The sequence below is a fragment of the Crotalus tigris genome, unplaced genomic scaffold (genome assembly GCF_016545835.1).
Source record: "Crotalus tigris isolate CLP2741 ecotype Arizona unplaced genomic scaffold, ASM1654583v1 scf7180000017775.1145084777:2100578, whole genome shotgun sequence".
Taxonomy (NCBI): domain Eukaryota; kingdom Metazoa; phylum Chordata; class Lepidosauria; order Squamata; family Viperidae; genus Crotalus; species Crotalus tigris.
In genome coordinates this window covers 1,688,681-1,709,908 of record NW_024096626.1, presented here as the reverse complement: position 1 = coordinate 1,709,908, position 21,228 = coordinate 1,688,681, and the positions used below count along the sequence as shown (strand labels likewise).

The following is a 21,228-nucleotide window of genomic DNA, read 5'->3' as shown; positions in this document are numbered from 1 at the left end:
TTGAGAAAATGTATTTTTCAACTGAACATTAGTTTTCTGCATCTTTAGTTAGCATATTGCCAGATAGAAATTAAGTTTTGCTTTTCATAAAGTTGAAATTGCCTAAGAAAATAAACATGCCCTGTGTACATTTATGAAAGATCTAAAGATCTTAGCACCTCAGCCTTCTGCATAATTAGGGTATAGTAGAGCTGAGACCAGAATACACTACATTCCAAAGTGATGTATCAGAAGATTGAATTCTAAAATGCAGCATTTTATTTGCAAAAGTCAGAACTACCTCTACTTGAGCGTGTCCACTTGTCCTATCATGTACAGTATCTCATGAGAAAATTGCTATGGATTTTGTCAGTGTCATCTGGCATATGCCAGGAAGAGAGCCTTTTGTGTTATGGCATCTGCTCTGTAAAGCTATAGTGTTGATATTTGTCTTGGTTGGTTTTAACTGATGTTAAATGTTTAAAACTGATGCCATTCAGAGTCATAGAGATGAGGAGTCATATAAATAAGAGTAGAATATGCTTTAAAACACAATCAAATGTTCAAAAAAAATTTATTGATACATGGAACATATCAATCAAGCCTACATTTAGAAGAATGTATTTGGTCTCTTGGTAGTAAAGCGTGGCTTATGCTGACGGCGCAACACTCTGTGGGGCAGAGGGAATTTAATTTTAGAATCCTGTAGAAAGAGATTAAATTTCATTAGAAGCCCAAATAAATATCATCAGTTTGGGTATTATTCAGAAAATTTTTTAAATGACACTTTCTAATGAAAGCATATATATTTCTAATGTTACCGTATTACCCCGAAAATAAGACTCATCCTAAAAATAAGCCCTAGCCTGATTTTTTGGGTGGGCCTAATATAAGCCCTATCCCAAAAATAAGCCTGGGGGAGGATGGATGTGGCCAGCTCAAAACGCAGCAAATGTGTGGGGGCCAACAGTGTACAGCCGCAACTGCAGCCACCTTGCCGCAGCACAGGTTAAGTCCAAACACTGAGGGAGAGAGGAGACAGGCGATCCAGACATGCTGTACCTGGCTCATGGGAAGCTTGTGTAGCAGCAGGCGAGGAATTGGGGGGGGGGGGGAAAGGCAGGCGATCCTGATGCGCCACATAGCTACCTGCCCCGGTGCAGCTGTGGGCAAGCCAAGAGATGGTGGGATGGAGTGGGTGGTGCGTCAGGATCGCCTGCCTCCCCCCATGCCTCTGCTTGCTGCTGCACAAGCTTCCCACGAGCCAGGTGGACATGCAGCACATCCAGATCACCTGCCTTCCTCCCCCATGCCTCTGTCTTGCTCCACCGCACACTTTTCACCCAGAGGAAGACTGGAAGCTTCGTCTACTTGCAAATGGGGCAAATTGCTCCGTTTCAAAGCACTCTATTTGCAAGTAGACAAAGCTTTCAGTCTCCATCCAAGTGAAAAGTGCATCTGCCCTGGGAAGCCCTGTAAGCCATTGTTGCTGCTGGCAAGCAGTTGGTGGAAGGGAGCAGGCGGGTGCAAAATAAGACATCCCCTGAAAATAAGGCCTAATGGGTCTTTTGGTCCAAAAAATTAAAATAAAACCTGGTCTTATTTTCAGTAGCATGGAGTGATTATTTAATCAGTGCAAAATAAAGGATGGACTTCTTAAGAGCACAATAATTATCAAATAACTTTTTAAAAGAACAAGGCAAGTGACTATATACTTTTTAAAGCACGTATAATGCTTAACAGTAAGAAACTGGATCATTTTGGAAAGTTGTTTTTTAAAAAATAAATATTAGAACTCCATGGCATATTAGCATTTTTAGTATTGAGTATTTGTTAGCTTAATATCTCATTTTCTTTAGAAGATCAAATTGGTGCATAAAGCAGTCTTCTTCAGCTTTTTTCCAATGAACCTGCAGTAATTTGAGCTGAAAGATGTGACCCAATTGTTCTGTAGTTACCTGAACAGTCTGTGACTCCAATTTCAATATATATGTAGTCAATCAATCAATCTTCTTAAAGTCATTGATCACAGTTATAAACATTTTCATAGAAAGCACAGGGCTGAAGAGAAAAATTTCCAAATTATATAGTTTGAGAACACGCACTTAAAATTTGCTTTACTTACATGGAACTGCTTGACAGCAGGTCTGCGGCATTTGCTAGCAGCGATCTCTTCAACCTTCATGATCTGAATAGAATGAGCACGGGCTCTATGACGTGCTCCCATATCACGATCTGCAATTCATCAGTTGTATTATACATTTTAGCAAAAGAATTAGTTTTGATTAAATACTTATATCAATCTCCATATAAGAACAGTATTTGTTGTAGAATCTTCAATTTCACTTTCAAAAAGATTTCAGCTCTTGAAAGGCGACAAGATACATTTAATATCTGCACACATGACAAGAACATTTTATTATAAACAATGCTCTTTGGGTTTGCATGCAATTAAAAATTTCAAAACCAGTAGTGATTTATGGCTCTGCCATATAAGCTGAGCAAGTTGAATTAGAGGAGAATCAACAGATTCTAGAAATGAAAAATAGCTACATTCAATCATTTGTATACAAGAATATAAGAATGTTTAGAATCTTTTTAATGAAGTAATATATGGTATGTTATTTATACTTTGAAAATCAGGTGGACTTAAATTTCAGGTTGACTTGAATTTCAGGTTCAAGGGAAGCTAAATATGCAATAAACATTTATCTAGGAATTCAATTTATTGAATTTATTTGGAAAGGCTTGAAAGGCTTATGTTGTGATGTAATCCTTGATATGTCTACCTTAAGATAACCAACTTTAACTCAAACTTTTGAGTTCATTTTTACAAACTTTATAACATTTTGTAAAAAATATGTCATGAATGTATTATATTTAAATTAAATAATCATTTAATTGTTATTGTATAAAAGACTATACACTGTTAGAAAGAAACCTATCAAAACTGTAATGGGGGGAAAACTGGGGCAAGGGAGCTAAACAAACTTAGGAAAAATTTAAAAAATGACCAAAAATAAAATTAAATACAGAGAAATCAAACTATTCAAATTGTATAACTTCCTTCAATTTTAACATTAATTTTTAAGCAATAAATTTAACCTAGACCACAAATGATATTATCCATTCTAGATTTTAGGCAAAGAAAAATTGGAAGTAAGAAGCGACATAGACGAAATATATAGAGTATATACAAATTATGCACGAAGGCATAGATTGGTGAGAGGTCCATATAAGGTTTACTAGAAGATCAATAAGGGATGAAATATATAAAAAAACAAGAGACGAACCAATAATATATAAGGGTAAAGAAATAACTGTATTAAAAAAAATACCACGTAGTATACGAAATCAGAGACAAGAATAACAATTTTTAACGACACAATTAATTAAATATAAAGTCATGTTTCGTTGGTTAATACCTGAAGGCATACTTTTAACTTGGCAGGAAAAAAAATACAAGATAGATACACTTGAGAAAGCACAGGACTTTTATGAATTACTTTTCACAAGGAGAAGAACAAGAAAGTAGGGAAGAGCCGGAGAGTAAAAGTTACGATGAAGATTTATTAGAGGAAGTTGATCGAGAGTGAGAAACACAAAAGTTACAAGAAAGAGAAAGGTTAGAAAGAGAAGCAAAAGGAAGACTTATAGAGACAAGCATAAAAAATAAATAAAAATAAAAAATAGATCAAGTAAAAAATGGGAGATGTAATTAAGCTCTTGTTGGAATATTCATGAACAGGAAGAGTCATGTGGTAACTCAGTCAGCCAATGTGAAGAAAGTGCTACTGAGTCTGTGCAAAGGGTATTGAGTTAGGAGCTGAATTTTCCAGTCTCAGGTTTGTCTCTGGTCTGTCTCTGTAAGAAGTCTTCATTAAGCTATGTTGCTGTAAAGAAGAATGGTATTGTAAATATTTTTATATGAATATAAAGAAGTTATTTTGAATCAGCTAAATGCAGTCAACTGTGAGAGCTTCTGGTTTATTTTTTTCACCAATAGAGAAATTAAAATTCTCTTAACAGGTTATGGGCCCAGAGCTTACTAAGGACTGCACTGTAATTTAAAGCTGGAAAAAATTGCCTGTGTATAAACGTATAGTATAAAAGTATAAAAATATGGCAGAATTTGCAGAATGGCTGCAATGGAATTTAAGGAAAGCTGTGTACCTCATTTGGGCCAGAAGAATTACATTGTGTGGGCTGCTAAAATGGAATGTTTGCTCAAAGCAAAAGAGCTGTAGTATATTGTAGAAAATCCACAAGTGTTTGCAGCAGTTGATCAGAAAAGTCATGATCAAGCAATGGCTTATCTCATCTTGAATTTAGATGAACAATTTCTAAATATTGCAAATTTAAAGACTGCAAAGGAGATTTGGTTGAAGTTGAGAGCTGTGCACGTGAATGTTTCTGCATGCAATATAGTGCAATTGTCAAGAAAACTTTACAGGGCTTGTTTGCAACCAGATGAATCTGTGGAACAGCATTTAAATAAAATGCAAAGTTTATTTTTGGACTTAGAACAAGGTGGGATTAAATTCCCTGAGTCCCAGAAGGTTTTATTGATGTTGAATAGTTTAGATAAAACCTGGGACACAGTTTCTACGATATTTGAGTTTAAAGAAGAGCAAGACTTAAAGTTTGAGGCTTTAAAGACATGTTTGCTTAATGAAGAGGAAAAACGCCATTTTAGAAGCAGCCACAAGGAGAAATTCCTGAGGAGGGGGTCCAGACTGCAAGTCTCCGGAGGAGAAAAAAACAAGCAGATCGGACCTGGACCAAGTTGCAACAAAGGAGAGATTTTGCAGGCAGAGAGCTAAGCTAGAAAAGAATTGCTACATTTGTGGAGAAAAGACACATTTGCAAAGGAACTGTTTGCAGAGGAACTGTTTGCAGCAAAGGACATTTGTGCATGTAAAGAAGACTAATTTGCAAAAGGGAACATTTTGGTGTTGCAAAAGTTTGCTATAGCAACAACAGAAACAAGTGGCTAATAGATAGTGGGGCAAGTCAAACAATTGTTAATGACTGAATTATTTTGCAGGTTTGTTCCAGTAGCACAAGAAGCTGTGGCTTTGGCAAATGGCCAGAAAGCAAAAGTCATCGGAAAAGGCGATGTAAAAATTCCATATTTGGAATCAAAGTTTACCAATGTGCTTTGTGTACCTGATGGAACATAATTTGTTAAGTATGTCTAATTTAGACAAAAAGGTTTTGAGGTCATTTTTGTAAATGGGAAGTGTCTCATCAAAAGGCATGGGAATATTTGTGCAGAAGGCATAAAGCAGTGGTTCTCAATCTTTCTAATGCCGTGACCCCATAATACAATTCCCCATGTTGTGGTGACCCCCAAGTGGGTGTGGCCACCAATAAGAGGGAGTAGGACAGCTAGGGAAAAGGGAAAAGGGAAAACAGTGGCAGACAGTGTGGTTTGGCGACCCCCATGAAATGGTTGTTTGACCCCAAATGGGGTCCCGACCCACAGGTTGAGAACCACTGGCATAAAGGAAGATAAATCTATATGTATTGCAAGGACAAAAGGTTCAATGTTCCCATATATTTAAGAATGTTGCAGAGCATGATTCATGTGTTCATCTTCTGCATAGAAGACTTGGCCATGCAAGCTTTAAAGTTTTGCAGCAAACGCAAGATTTTGCAGAAGGGCTAAATTTGAAGGGATGCAAAACATATTTGGACTGTGCAGTATGCAAAGCATCGAAGTCAAAGGCATTCCCAGTTAGTAAATGTAGCACAAGACAAACAAAAAGAGTTCTAGAGCTGGTCCATGCAGATCTAGTGGGACCTATGCAAGCCAGTTTGGGAGGAGCAAAATATGCACTGGTAATTGTTGATGATTATAGCAGGTATTCGTTTTGCTACTTGCTTAGAGCAAAGACAGAGGTGCTACAACAATTCAAACAGTGGGTAAGTTTTGTAGAGAGAAGGTACAGACAACAAGTGTGTCAGTTGCAAACTGACAGAGATACTGAATTTATGTCAACTAAATTCCAACAATGGTTGGGGCAGTTGGGGATAAGACACAGACGTACAAATCCTTACTCAGCAGCAGAGAACGGTGTAGCTGAAAGAAGGAATGGTGTTTTGCAAACAATGAAAGATTCATTATTGGAGGATTCTGGTATGAGCAGGTCATATTGGGGAGAAGCCATATTGACTGCCAATTATATAGTTAACAGGCTGTGGAGTTCCTCCATTAATAATACTCCATATGCCATTCTATATGGGAGAAAGCCATCACTGGCACATTTGAGAATTTTTGGAAGTACTGCATGGGTACATAATCCAAAAGCAAACAGAAGAAAGGGACAGCAAAAGGCAAGAAAGCTCAGGTTTGTGGGCTATGAGCCAAGGTCAAAAGGATATCACTTTAGCGATGGAAGTAAAAGAATTATAATTTCAAGGTCTGCTAATTTTGCAGAACAAAATTGGGACAGAATTAATGCAAATTCTGGGCATGTCTCACTTAATGACGGTGATCTGTTTAGTGACAATAACGCATCTAATGATGAAAAAATCATTATAGAAGATGTCAATGTTCAGGGAGGAGAGGCTATACAAGACATGAAACCAGAAAGACTTGAGACACAGGAGCAGTTAATACCACATAGGTCAGAGTGATGTAATAAAGGAATTCCGCCTGACAGGTATTCTGCTAGCAAGGTAAAGGTTTGCAATGTGTGGTATGAGCCAAGAAGTTAAAAAGAAGTGTTGGCATTACCAAAGGCTGAACAAGAAAGATGGAAGGAGGCCATGGATAAAGAGATGAAATCCATGGGAGACCATGAAGTATTTAAATCAATGACTTTGCCACAGGGAACCAAAGCTGTGGGTTGTAAATGGGTATATAAGAAAAAGGTATTGCCAAATATTGATATACAGTATAAGGCCAGGTTAGTGGCACAAGATTTTTCACGATTAAAGAATGTATTAAGAATGAAGGGAGGAGTGTTGGAATATTCATGAACAGGAAGAGTCATGTGGTAACTCAGTCAGCCAATATGAAGAAAGTGCTACTGAGTCTGTGCAAAGGGTATTGAGTTAGGAGCTGAATTTTCCAGTCTCAGGTTTGTCTCTGATCTGTCTCTGTAAGAAGTCTTCATTAAGCTATGTTGCTGTAAAGAAGAATTTATTTATTTATTTATTTCATTACTAAAATTTATATGCCGCCCAATCCCAAGGGACTCAGGGCGGCGTACAAAATTAAAACAATAATATGACAATAAAACAATAAAATAAATACATTCATACAGCATGTCTGATCATATCCCGCCCCCCCCCCCGGGGACATCAGCCCCAGGCCTGCCAGAACAGGAGAGTTTTAATGGCTTTCTTAAAGGCCGGCAGGGTGGGAGTAGTTCGAACCTTGGGGGGGGAAGTTGATTCCACCAGGTCGGAGCCACCACAGAAAAGGCCCTTCCCCGAGGGCCCGCCAGCCGACATTGTCTGGCCGACGGGACCTGAAGGAGGCCCAATCTGTGGGACCTCACCGGTCTCTGGGAACTGTGTGGCAGTATGCGGTCCTATAAGTAACCTGGCCCTATGCCATGAAGGGCTTTAAAGGTGATAACCAACACCTTCAATTGCGTCCAGAGACCCACAGGAAGCCAGTGCAGCTCGCGGAGAATAGGTGACACATGGGCGTACCTTGGCGCGCCCACAATCGCTCTTGCGGCTGCATTCTGAACCAACTGCAGCCTCCGAACGCTCTTCAAGGGTAGCCCCACGTAGAGCGCGTTACAGTAATCCAGTCTTGAGGTGACAAGGGCATGAGTGACCGTGAGTAAAGCCTCCCGGTCCAAATAAGGCCGCAACTGGTGCACTAGGCGAACCTGGGCAAAGGTCCCCCTGGCCACAGCCGATAGATGTTATTCCTAATTTTGCTATGAGTCCAGGACACCCAAGTTGCGTGCCTGCACTCAGGGAGGTAAATTTACCCCCCCCCAGGACTAATGATGGACCATCCAGTTGACCTTTGGGAGGCAAGACCCAGAGCCACTCAGTCTTGTCAGGGTTGAGTCTAGGCCTGTTCACCCCCATCCAGACCCTCACATCTTCCAGGCACCGGCACACCACATCGACTGCTTCACTGAAAGGACACGGGGTGGAGATATACAATTCGGTATCATCCGTGTACTGATGATACCTCACCCCGTGTCGCCGAATGATCTCACCCAGCAGTTTCATGTAGATGTTAAAAAGGAGGGGGGACAGGACCGAGCCCTGAGGCACCCCATAATCGAGGCGCCTAGGGGTCGATCTCTGTCCGCCCGCCAACACCGACTGCGACCTGTCAGAGAGGTAGGAGAACCACCGCAATACGGTGCCGCCCACCCCCACCTCTCCGAGACAACGCAGAAGGATACCATGGTCGATGGTATCGAAAGCCGCTGAGAGGTCAAGAAGCACCAAGATAGAGGAATGACCCCTATCCCGGGCTCGCCAGAGGTCATCGGTCAGTGCGACCAAAGCAGTCTCAGTGCTGTAGCCGGGCCTGAAACCAGATTGAAAAGGGTCCAGATATGGTATTGTAAATATTTTTATATGAATATAAAGAAGTTATTTTGAATCAGCTAAATGCAGTCAATTGTGAGAGCTTCTGATTTATTTTTTCACCAATAGAGAAATTAAAATTCTCTAACAGCTCTTTTCTGTAAACATTAATGGATTAAATATATCAAGAAAAAGAGTTTAAACGTTTAACAATTTAAGGAAATTGGATGTAGATGTGATGTATCTTTAGGAAGTTTATATAAAATAGGATTATAGAAAACTACTAGAGAAAGTAAAATTTAGAAATATACACAATATTAGCATAAAACAAGAAAGGAGGAATTATTATATATGTCAAAGAAAAAATAAAATCAATATATTTGGATGAAAAGGGGTGAATTTTAATGTTGGAAATAGTACTAGAGCAAAAACAGTATATGCACTAAATAATAATTAACGTGAATCTTTTTTTAAAAAAAATAAGGTATATAAAAAGCTAGTGGATTTGGACTATGAGAATATTTGTATGATCACCAGGTCTAGATGGAATCCTGGTTGAGTCCTATAAAAAATACGAGAGTCACTACAATGAATAATGTTGGAAATTTAAAATGAGGTGTTGGTAGAGGCGATATATGTATAATAATGTATAATAATAATAATATGAATTATTCCTAGTAAGTAGTAAAAAGAGAACCTTTTTAAAGCATCCTTTGACTAATTCAACTAGCCCTATTCAAGGTTTTTCTGAACTGAATGGGTATTTAGGATGTTAGAAGCATATCTATTATTAAAGCCTGAAGCTGGTGATTTGAGTAATACAGCATAAATCCAAGTCTCTATACCAAATTTCTTATATATTGTCCAAATTAATTTTTGAACTTTTTTGCTTTGGCAATAATTGTCTGTTTAATACCAATAAAGGCCTTCTGGGTTACATTCAAATGGCTCTTGAGTTGTTGGGACAATTTGGATTTGAAATAAATGTCAGGTAGCTTAGTCAATAGTCTAAAGAAAACTTTACCTGTCTAAATGGCACTGTATAAAATAACTTACAGCAGACATAGCTAATCATGAGTTATGAATCTACCAAGTTACAATATATAACACATTTCAACAATTCAATTTTTAATATTCAGTACAGGTAGTCCTCGACTTACAACAGTTCATTTAGTGATCATTCGAGATTACAACAGCAAAGTGATTGATCATTTTTTACACTTGTGACCGTTGCAGCATCTCCATAATCACATGATTAAAATTCAGACACTTGGCAACTGACTCATATTTATGTAGGTTGCAGTGTCTCGGGGTCTTGTGATCATTTTTGCAATCTTCTGACAAGCAAAGTCAATGGGAAATCAGATTCATTTAGCAATTTAACTGCAGTGATTCACTTAAAAATTGTGGGAAGAAAAATTGTAAAATGGGGCAAATTTCACTTAACTGTCTCACTCAGCAACATAAATGTTCGGCTCAATCATAAGTTAAGGACTACCTATATTACAATTTGAGAGACAGCTTAGTGTAGTGGTTAAGGCATTATGCTAAAGAGCAAAAATTCTACTTTAAGAACGAAAGTCTTGGGCCAGTCACTCTTTCTCAACCCTAGAAAAGAGATTGTTGGAAATGTAGGCAAAAGCATGTCACCTTTGGTGGACATGCCTTAAAGCAAAAAAAAAAGTTGGTGAAAATACCCATGTGGTTACAGAAAATGTTAAGAAAACATGCAGATTTCAAGCAAGAATTATTTCTTTTAGGTATAATTACAGAGAACTATGACAAAAATGTATATATTTAATATTACATGTACTAACAGCAGCAAAAATTGCATTTGTACAGTATTGGAAAAAAGAAGAAACACCATTGGAAGACACAATCAGGAAATTTTTGGATTGTGAGGAAATGGATAAGCTTACATCGAAAATGAAAGGGAAAGAAGATACAGAATACTTCCAAAACATGGGATAATTTTTATAAATGGCTGGAAAAATGGAGTAGAGTAGAGAATAGAAATGGAAGTTGTATTATTATTGTTAAATATGTGAACCCAGACAACACATTGTTCATTAAGCACTAAAGGCTTATAACCATAAAAATTTAATAAAACATCTATAAAAAAAATGAAAATAGCATAGGAAAGTGACAATGGCAACCAACCTACTTTCAAAATCTTTCCAGGAAAACTGCTGAGACTTGTCCAGGCAGTTGTCAGGAGTCAAAACTGATTTAAAGGCATCCAGAACACCTCCCCCTATTGTTTACTATCCCCTCAGTAAAATGACAGAATAATACATTAGCTACTTATTTATAAGACAGTCAAACTAATAGGAACATTAGGTAAAACCAACACTAAGAAATACCAATTCTGCAACACTTATTTTTCTTTATGATAGTGATATCTTAAGATAATCTAGTACAGTGGTGGCGAACCTATGGCACGGGTGCCAGAGGTGGCACTCAGAGCCCTCTCTGTGGGCACGCGTGGTGTAGCCCTAGGCCTTCAGCTGGTTTTATAAAACCTTTTCGCTTTAGGCCTCTGCCGCCGTGTACAAAAAAAAAAAAAAGGTTAATCAATCAGTCAATTTCAACTTCTCTCAGGAAAAAAAAATATCTTCCAAAGTTGGAATTGATTGATTGAACTTTTTAGTCCCACCCAGTCTGTTACCACTGCAGCCATGCCCACCCAATGGGCCATGCCCACCCGGCACCCGATGATGCATACGTGGGTTTTGGGTTGCAGTTTGGGCACTCGGTCTCTAAAAGGTTTGCCATCACTGATCTAGTACTCCGAGGCCTCTACTTACAGCACTGTGTTACAGCTCCAGCAGTTGTTAAATCCCTGTACTCCCTGTACATATTGTGAGTTCCACTGCGAGAATCATAGCGCAGCCAGATACCAAAATTTTTCACCTTCAGAGGAGACTTCTCAAAAACCTAATAGTATAGAAATAAAAAACAAATCAATGTTGTTTTAATTAGCATGCCAAGTATACAATGAATGAATTAGAATGAATATCCTAAAGCTGTAATCCAATTTCCATAGAATACATTAGATTTTCTCTGGATCAAAATAGACAGAGTAAAAATGCAATACATATCCAAGATTACATGAATCTAATCCTGAAACAAAATAAAATCTTTAAGCAGAAGTCAGTAGTGTTGCACTATGATTCTCTGCCCACCCCCACACAAAAGTGCTTTAAATCCAGCAGACACAAGATTGGCCCATTTATTACTTCACCTGTTTCATGGTCTGCTACAGATTTATCTCTGTAAACGTATTCACTGACATATGAAAGGCCTCCTCCGATTAATTCTTTATCAGCATAGGAACACATTAAATCAAATCATAGCTCTAGGAAGAAGCCAGGACTGGTTTGCTTCTCTAGCATTCTATCCAAAGTAGTAATTAACTAGATGCCTCCACATGCTGGACATAAAACTGATGGACATTCAAAGTAAGGTGAGAACTATTTTACTTTGCAATAAAAAATTAGCAATGGATTGTGCAAAGTTTAACTTCCTTCTACCTCTCTGCCAAATTCATTGAAACTAAAAAGGGGCATTCTTGAAAAAAAATCTTTTCATGTTGTTTCTAATTTTAAAAGAATATTATAACTTCTAAACCATCTCCAGGGCACAGAAACAACTATTTTTCATTTGTCTTCAATAAACAGGTCATTCATTTCATTAACAGTCATGAAATGAAATAGGATAAAATAATTTAAGCATTTTACAAGACATGATGGTCACTAGTAATAAATTTTAATCCAAACAATATAGATACTTATAAATATTAGGCGCAAGCAGTGTTAGAAAATAAATGTTTTCAATATTTAAATCTATCCCACTTTCTATTACAATACCTGTCCACAGTATACAATTTCCCCAGAAGATTTTTTCATCTTTTTCAGCTGTGAGACAAAATACCAGAAACGGGACTTTGCAACAACATGGTTAGGAGCAAAGATTCGCATCCGATAAAGAGATGGGGTTGGACATTTGGGAGTAGGAAGGCATCTCCCAACAACTTTGTACTCCCTCAGCTTAAAAGAAAAAAAGAGAAATATTAATAAAAAACCATTCTAGTTTTTAGAGTCAAAATTGATCAAGCAATGCATTTGCTATAAAAAAGGTGTTATCTGCTTTACTAAATCAAACTAAGTTCACGCCTCCCCAATGCTCTGTAAATTCAGCTAAAAATATAAAAACAGTGTTTATACAGAGGTAGAATACCTACTGTCTATTTGAAACTTCTTCGAATTCAATCTTGGAAACCGATACGAGGATTACAGAGAAAAGGACCTAAGAATGACATGAGTATGTTGGCTACAATTGCATTTTCTTCCCAACTAATCTCGCTGTACTACACTGCATCCTAGGTCCGGGAAAGATGTTGCGAGTTGAATCCTCCGACTTGAGCAGCCGACCCGAGCCCACGCTACAGGAACTGGCGCGGGGAGGCAGCCATATTGAGTGCTCACTCGTGGCAGAGAAAAAGGCGGCTGCAAGATTCCCGAACGGAGATTCCTTCCCAGCCTTTCTACCATTCTTTGCCTCACTCACATTCCTTCAGCCACGCAGCAGCAGAGGTTTCCCCGCGCGGACCCCAGGAAGGCCACAAGCCCAGTACTCACCGTGCCCGACGCTTTCATGGTCTCACCTCTCTCACGGCTGCCCAGAAAAGGAAGTTTCGCAGGCGCAGCACGCGCACGTGATCACTGCCGACGCAATTGTACCGCCTTGCCTAAGAGCGGCTACCGACCATTGGATTTAAGGAGCACGTTTTTATTGGATATAGGAAATGTCTATCTTTAAAAGCCCAGTTTCACCGTCTTCTACCCGTTCTAATTTATTTTAGACAGTGACTTAAACTTTTAATTGATTTGGGCTGGCGTGTTTTTTTTTCTCTCATGGTTAATGAAACGCGTTGATGACTCCTGAAGACCAACAATGCTGTTATTTGTTTTCGCTGATTTGTTTGCTGTTTCCTATATTGTTTAAAATATGAACCTTTAATTACTGTACAGGATTTCTGAACACACCACAGTTAATTGTTGCTTAGAGCACGCGAAAGTCAGCTTCGCCTGGGTCTTTGCGCCGGTACAGACCGTCGGTCGGGGGAAGCGAAGGCAATGTGGGTTCGCTACAAGCTGCGAACGATTGGAAGCGATTAGGTAGGGTAATCTGAATTCCAGCAAGCCGCTGTGGAGGTGAAGGCTGGGTTATGCGAAGGGTCCCTAATGACAATCAGCGTGGTGCACGCGCAAAGCTCACTGGGCGACTCGAGTCGAATTACTCTGGCTCGGCTTGCTAGCCTAATTCACGGTGATGTGGGGAAATATTGGAGGGAATACGATGCTTCTCAGAGGTCTTGAAGGAAAGATGGTATATCAATGTAACAAATGTATAAGTAATATGGAAACGTTTGCACAGCTTTATCTCTCCTTTTGAACGAATACCAGAGACCAATCATAAGCTGTGACAATAGACGCATTATTTGAGAGAAGGGCGATGCTTAAAGATAACTATATAATTAGAATACTGTTTCTAATAAAAGAATTCTGTATTACAGCCTTTTCCAGAGAGATAGGTCTTTGCATAATGCATCCAAAGTAGGGTAATTTAAGCTTGGTCATTTGTGCTTTGAGTAAAAAACTGGGTTGATGTGTTCAGTGATCCATTTGTTTGTTTTCTTGGTTGTCCATGGTATTCTAGTCTAGGGAGTTTTCTCCAACACCAGAAAAGTTTGGTACGCTTCCTATCCTGCTTTTTCAAAATCCAATTTTCCCTATAGATAGAATAATACCAGTTGTTGGCTGTAGATATGTCCCAGAAAATGAACAATCCTATGAGAAAATACAAATATGTAACATCCAGCAGGAATCTACCGGTATTTTCACCTCATCAATAACTAGCCTACTGTAATTCCATATTAGATTATCTAATTTAATTGGGATCCAAATTTAAATGTAAATTAAATAAAATTATGATAACATACAGAAAAAATAATTTCCCAACTCAGAGAAATCCTTGGACTTGTAATTATAATTTAGTTAGTCTAGAACAGTGGTTCTCAACCTTTTTATACGGTGACCCTGGCCATAAGGATGCGTTGCGCATGTGCAGCGTGCATGCGTGGCGCCCCCATGCGTAACGCGCATGCGCGGTGCCCCCATGCGCGACACACATGCATGGCATCACCCCATGCGTGGGTGCATGCGCGGCGTCGCCCCCATGCGCAGTGTTGCCTCCATGCGCGGTGTGCATGCGCGGCGTCGCCCCCTGAGGGAAAAAATGGCGGATTGCGTTGTTTGGCGACCCCTGTAAAATGGTCGTATGACCCCAAATGGGATCATGACCCACAGGTTGAGAACCGCTGGTCTAGAAAGTCAGCACCCACCCACCCTCCTAGAGAAGAAAATATTTTTGAAGATATTTAAAAAAGGCAGAATATTATATTTTCCCAAAGGAACAATGGAGGCAAATCTTAGAGGAGGCAGGAGCAGCCCAAGTTTCCCCAGGCAGAAACTGAGCAGGCCAGCTTTTAGAAATGCAGATTTGGGGCCACTTATTCATAAAGTGTCCTTTCAGTGAAGCAGTCGACGTGATGTGCCGGTGCCTGGAAGATGTGAGGGTCTGGATGGGGGTGAACAGGCTTAGACTCAACCCTGACAAGACCGAGTGGCTCTGGGTCTTGCCTCCCAAAGGTCAACTGGATGGTCCATCATTGGTCCGGGGGGGGGGGCAAATTTACCTCCCTGAGTGCAGGCATGCAACTTGGGTCCTCCTGGACTCACAGCTAAATTTGGAACAACATCTATTGGCTGTGGCCAGGGGGACCTTTGCCCAGGTTCGCCTGGTGCACCAGTTGCAGCCTTATTTGGACCGAGAGGCTTTACTCACAGTCACTCATGCCCTTGTCACCTCAAGACTGGATTACTGTAACGTGCTCTACGTGGGGCTACCCTTGAAGAGCGTTCGGAGGCTGCAGTTGGTTCAGAATGCAGCCGCGAGAGCGATTGTGGGTGCGCCAAGGTATGCCCACGTGTCACCTATCCTTCGTGAGCTGCACTGGCTTCCTGTGGGTCTCCGGACGCAATTCAAGGTGTTGGTTATCACCTTTAAAGCCCTTCATGGCATAGGGCCAGTTTACTTACAGGACCGCATACTGCCGCACAGTTCCCAGAGACCGGTGAGGTCCCACAGATTGGGCCTCCTTCAGGTCCCGTCGGCCAGACAATGTCGGCTGGCGGGCCCTCGGGGAAGGGCCTTTTCTGTGGTGGCTCCGACCTGGTGGAATCAACTTCCCCCCGAGCTTCGAACTACTCCCACCCTGCCGGCCTTTAAGAAAGCCGTTAAAACTCTCCTGTTCCGGCAGGTCTGGGGCTGATGTCCCCGGGGGGGGGCGGGATATGATCGGACTCGCGGTATGATTGTATTATTTTATTGTTTTATTGTTGGTGATTGTTTTAATTTTATACGCCGCCCTGAGTCATTTGGGATTGGGCGGCATATAAATAAAATTAAATAAATAAAAATAAATAAACAAAATGCTGATTTGAGCTGATGGGATTAGAAAAACAAAGGCTTCAAGGACAGGAACATGACTTTTAGGACATAATAGAATTAACCCACCACCATTAAATTACCAAAAGGGCACACTCAAGCTCAGGTGAAAGTACTCCAACAGGAACAGGCATTTCAAATACAAAGTCCAAGAAGGTACAGTTTCCCCAAAAGTAAGACACTTTCTTACTTTCTTTTGGGCTCTGAAGTAAGCACAGCGTTTTATTTTCAGGGAGGGCTTATTTTTTGCCAGTACCAGTAGGCCGTGAGTGCGTGGGGGTGGGGCGGGGCCTGTGCATGGGGTGGAGAAGCAACGCGGTGGCGCTAGCACGGTGGCGGACCAGTTGCTTCCCTCCCCCTGGTAGACACCTGCTGAAACCGCGCAGGATAAGGTTGCTGCGCCCACCCCTGCCCAGATACCCTTGCCTCTCCCAAATGTTTTTTTACTAACCTGTCTTTCAGCTGCATTCCATTTCTCCATTCGCTTCTCAGCCTTCACCACGTGTTTGTGGGACTATTGGTAAAAAAAAAAGTTCCATCAGACTTTCTAACTTCTCGCAAGATCTCAAGAAGTTAGAAAGTCTGATGGAACTTTTTTTTTTTACAGATAAGTCCCACAAACACGCGGTGAAGGCTGAGAAGCAAATAGAGAAACAGAATGCAGCTGAAAGGCAGGTTAGTAAAAAAAAACGCTTGGGGGAGGCAAGGACCTCTGGGGGGGCGTGGCAACCTTACCCTGCACGGTGGTGGGAAGGTGGGGTGCGTGCCCTTCCCATGCCAGCCAGCCTCTGGGCAGCCATGCTGGGCAGTGGTAGCCAGGGTGTTGAGGTGGGGGCCGGCAGGCTGACCAAAGCAGAAGGTGGTGCGCCGGAGGCTCGGGGAGGGAGGGTGCTGAAGTGGGCGGTCAGGCCATTGGCAAGAGCAATGGGGCTCAGCGGAAAGTGGCCTCGGAACAAGTGGAGTAGGTAAGGAAAGAAATCCTTGCTCCCCCCAGAAATTGCCTTTCTTTCCTTACCTGACTCCCAGCCCCATGCTGTTTCTCCTTTGCGATCCGCCACCACCACCGCATGCAGGGAAACGAAGTTTTTGGGAGGGAAAAAATGTCCAACTTCGCAATCTTTCGCAACAAGTTGGAATTGATTGATTGACCTTCCCCCCCCCCAAAAAAAAACTTCCTTTGTTTCCTTGAACATGGCAGCAGCAGATCATGAAGGAAAAACAGCATGGGGCTGGGAGTCAGGTAAGGAAAGAAAGGCAATTTCTGGGAGGAGCAAGGATTTCTTTCCTTACCTGCCGCACTTGTTCCAAGGCCGCTTTCCACTGAGCTGCATTGTTCTTGCCAATGGCCCAACTGCCCACTTCAGTACCTTCCCTCCCCAAGCCTCTGGCACGCCACCTGCTGCTTTGGTGGCCTTGTAGGCAGAGCTGCAAAGTTATCTTCTCTGTTAGAAAAGAGAACTTCACAGCTCTGCCTACAGAGCTACCAAAGCTGTACCTGAATGGGCAAGTGAGAGGGGAACCTGCCCCACTTGTTCCACAGCCACTTTTGGCTGAACTGCCTTGCAGCGGCATTGGGCGCAATGCACAAGGTGGCAAACAGCCATGTCATGCCAAAACCAGCCGTTTGCTGCCTCCTGCCCAGTGCTGCTGCCATGAGGCTGCGGAACAAGCTGGACAACGGTAAGAAACCGGTATACCAGTTCCTTACCTCTGCCCAACTTATTCCATGGCCTCATGGCAGTGGCATTGAGTGTGACGCGTAAGGTGGCAAGTTGCCGCAGCCAGCAGCAAACAGCCACATCGTGCCAAAACCGGCCTTTTGCCAACTCATGCGTCACGCCCAATGCTGCTACCATGAGGCCGCGGAACAAGCCGGGTGGAGGTAAGGAACCAGTATACTGGATCCCCCTTCCCCCATCGACTTTGCCTCATCACAGAGGCCATCCGTGCAGGCCCTTAAGCAGGGCTTATTTTCGGGGGAGGGCTAATATTAGGCCCGTCCCCCTGAAAATCAGCTGGGGATTACTTTCAGGGGTGGGTTTATTTTCAGGGAAACATGGTATAAACTCCATTTTGTCAGCCACCCCAGAAACATGCTGTGTCACTGAAGTTTCTGGCAACTAAATAAACAAGAACCTTCTTTCCTAAGTAGCCTCCATTTTATTTCCAGCATCTTAGCCTCTATTTTATTTACTCCCAGCTGGGACTGGACCTGATGATTTATTCAGTAAAGCATTTGACAAAGTAGACCACAACCTGCTGTTTAGTAAGCTAGAAAAAGGTGGGATATAGACAACATTACCACCAGATGGATCTGTAGCTGGCTAGTAATCCTCAATGGTATTACATTCACATGGAGAGAAGTAAGCAGTGAGGTACCACAAGGCTCTGTCTTAGGCCCAGCACTCTTTAATATCTTCATAAATGACTTAGATGAGGGAATAGAAGGGGAACTCATCAGATTTGCAGATGACACTAAACTGGCAGGAATACCCAACACTCCACGAGACAAGCTCAGGATCCAAAAAGATCTTGACAGACTTGAACAATTCCAACAAATCCAACAAAATGAAATTAATGTGGAGAAAAGCAAAGTTTTACATTTAGGCAGGAAAAATCAAAGGTATAAGTACAGATTAAGTGAAACCTGTCTCAAAAACAGTAACTGTGAGAGGGACCTTGGAGTCCTAGTGAACAATCACTTGACTATGAGCCAGCAGTGTGCAACAGCAGCCAAAAAAACTAATACAATCCTGGATTGCATAAACAGAGGTATAGAATCAAGATCACGCAAAGTATTAGTACAGCTTTATAAAACCCTAGTAAGACCACACCTGGAATACTGCAACCAATTTTGGTCACCATACTACAAAAAAGATGTTGAGACTTTGGAAAAAGTCCAGAGAAGAGCAACTAAAATGATCAAAGTCCTGGAGACTAAAATATATGAAGAACAGCTGCAGGACTTGGATTTGGCTAGTCTAAAGAAAAGAAGAAACGGGTGAAATGCTAGCAGTATTCCAGTATTTAAGGGTCTGCCACAAAGAAGAGGGAATCAACTATTCTCCAAAGCACCAGAGGGCAGGACAAGAAACAATGGTTGGAAACTGTCCAAAGAGAGAAGCAACCTGGAATTAAGGATAAGCTTCCTAACAGTGAGGACAATGAACCAGTGGAACAGCTTGCCTTCAGAAATCATGGGCACTATATCACTGGAAGTTTTTAATACGAGACTAGACAGTCACTTATCTGAAATGGTATAGGTTCTCCTGCTTGAGCAAAGGGGCTGGACTAGATGACCTCCAAGGTCTATTCCTATTCTATTCTATTCTATTCTATTCTATTCTATTCTATTCTATTCTATTCTGGTCAAACCCCAAAACTCCTCATCTGCTCTCTCCTTTTTTCTGTCTTTTTGGAGCCTGCCATTGTTGGGGAGAGGGGGGTGCATGGGTGCATAGTGTTAACTTTAACTTTCTCCTTCCTTTGTCTGGCCTCCTCTTTTTGAGTATGGAATGTGTCTCCTTATCTAGGAGACAGTTACAAGGAAACAAAACCTGGAGAAGACCTTGAGATCCGTGCCTACCGGGCCAATCAGCCACCAGGCCACCTGTGGATTGTCTGGATTTCAAATGGACATTATGACTTTGGTGGGAGGGAGCATATTGCTTGCTTAATTATATTGTTCACGCGGGCTTTTCTTCAGATCTCACCTTAAATTTCCTGCTATCACTAGTCCCTAATAAAAGTTTCCTCTTGAGACAATGCCTGTTTCAAGAGTTCTGCTTTCTTGAGTAATTAGTTGAAGTGGGTCCTGACAGAAGACGAGATCTGCATACTACTCAATCCGGAGAAGTAAACTGCCCTACCGGGGGAGTTGCGACCAAATTCTTGATGGAGGAGTTCCAGGTGGCACAATGGGCCAAAGACATCCTCAGCCTTGAAGCCAGCAAAAGCCTCTCCAGGGACCTGGAAGTGGCTGGACCATCTGGTGAAGAAGATCGAGCCAGATGGTCACTTGGAGTTGGAAAGAAGAAAGGCTGGAAGGAGAAAGCCCCAAAAGTCACTTTAAACTGGGGGAGGGAGGTAAGAAAAAAGCTAAGAAGAAAAATCCAGAATCTGCCCCCCCTGGACAAAGACGCAGAGAAAGAAGAACCCAAACCAGGATCTATGGAAGCTGTAATGGAGTATGCAAAGAAAACCCTCGATGAGTTTAAAATGCAAATGAGAGGGGGCCACGAATCTGAAGAAGAGTCAGAGGAGGAAGAATCTGAAGAGGGGGAATCGGAGACCTGAGAGGCAGCAGCCATTGGAGCCCATGGTATAGCACCACCCAGGGGCCATCCACTACAAGCCACCAGGGGCAGACCCCCTCCCCAACCAGCAGAAGTGAAGCCAATCCCAATCGGGGTGAAGTTTGATGGAGACCCCAAAAGGCTGGGGTATTTTCTGGTGCAGATGTTCACCTATATGCAGATCTATGGGAGAACCCTGCCCACAGATGTCGAAAAGGTACATGTAGTCGCCTTAGCGTTGGAAGGGGTGGCGGCAGATTGGATGGTGACTCTTTACAACTGCAATGCTCCCAAGCTGAGAAATTTCAACCGTTTTATGGCCGCACTCCAAAGGCGTTTTGAGGACTGTCTGGCAGATAAGAAAGCCTGAGAGCACATAAAGACCATGAAGCAAGGGAGAAGACCAGTCGCTGAATATACTGAAGAATTCAGAGAACTGGCCAGCCGTCTTCATTAGCCAGAGGAGATCCTAGTGAACTGTTTCCAGGACGGGCTGAATGAGGAGCTATATAATGCTTGCATAGCTTGAGCAGCCCTGGGCAACTTTATGACTGGTGCCTGCTAGCCAAGGAGGTGGAAATTGACCAACGTAAGCATCTACACCGCCCGGTGAGGCAAAACTTTAAGTCGCAGCCAGAGAAGTGAGGAGACTCTGCACGAGCTGCTCCCCCCCTCTGCCTTGCAGCACAGCATGTTTCATGTGTGGAAAGGAGGGGCATTGTGCCGCTGATTGCCACAGCAAGACACCTGCTGAGAGAGGGGACTGCCTGCCAGCTGGAAAACCCCTTCCACAACCTAGAGAAACCATCATGAAGTCTGCGGAGGCCGTGACGCTCCCTTGGGACTGCAGTCCAATAAGTTGAGCTCT

General features: G+C 41.9%; 1 protein-coding gene and 1 non-coding gene across 4 annotated transcripts; both read right to left on the bottom strand.

Annotated features, from left to right (window-relative positions):
• Positions 1-534: 534 nt before the first annotated feature.
• RPL18A (ribosomal protein L18a) lies at positions 535-13,239 on the bottom strand. 3 transcript variants are annotated; one of them, XM_039342203.1, is made up of 6 exons: positions 13,134-13,177; positions 12,737-12,801; positions 12,363-12,542; positions 11,301-11,430; positions 2,105-2,214; positions 535-682 (listed from the first exon to the last, which is right to left on the bottom strand). In XM_039342203.1, exons 3-6 carry the CDS (start codon positions 12,471-12,473, stop codon positions 590-592), a joined length of 444 nt encoding a protein of 147 aa, XP_039198137.1. In that variant the 5' UTR covers positions 12,474-12,542; positions 12,737-12,801; positions 13,134-13,177; the 3' UTR covers positions 535-589. The 3 variants fall into 3 exon arrangements, with proteins under 3 accessions (XP_039198137.1, XP_039198136.1, XP_039198138.1); XM_039342202.1 differs by lacking the exon at positions 12,737-12,801 and having other exon boundaries at positions 13,134-13,239; XM_039342204.1 differs by lacking the exons at positions 12,363-12,542; positions 12,737-12,801 and having other exon boundaries at positions 13,134-13,204.
• Positions 2,303-2,431, bottom strand: LOC120307422. Its single transcript, XR_005556530.1, has one exon. It is a non-coding gene; the product is annotated as a small nucleolar RNA SNORA68 (small nucleolar RNA).
• Positions 13,240-21,228: the final 7,989 nt, after the last annotated feature.

What these genes read in the sequence shown, in the direction of transcription:
- RPL18A (XM_039342202.1), bottom strand. An exon ending in TGGAGCTGTAACACAGTGCT is followed by an intron (nt 2,215 to 11,300) that starts GTAAGTAGAGGC and finishes GATGAATTGCAG; the next exon opens with ATCGTGATATGGGAGCACGT. An exon ending in CTGCTGTCAAGCAGTTCCAT is followed by an intron (nt 683 to 2,104) that starts GTAAGTAAAGCA and finishes CTCTTTCTACAG; the next exon opens with GATTCTAAAATTAAATTCCC.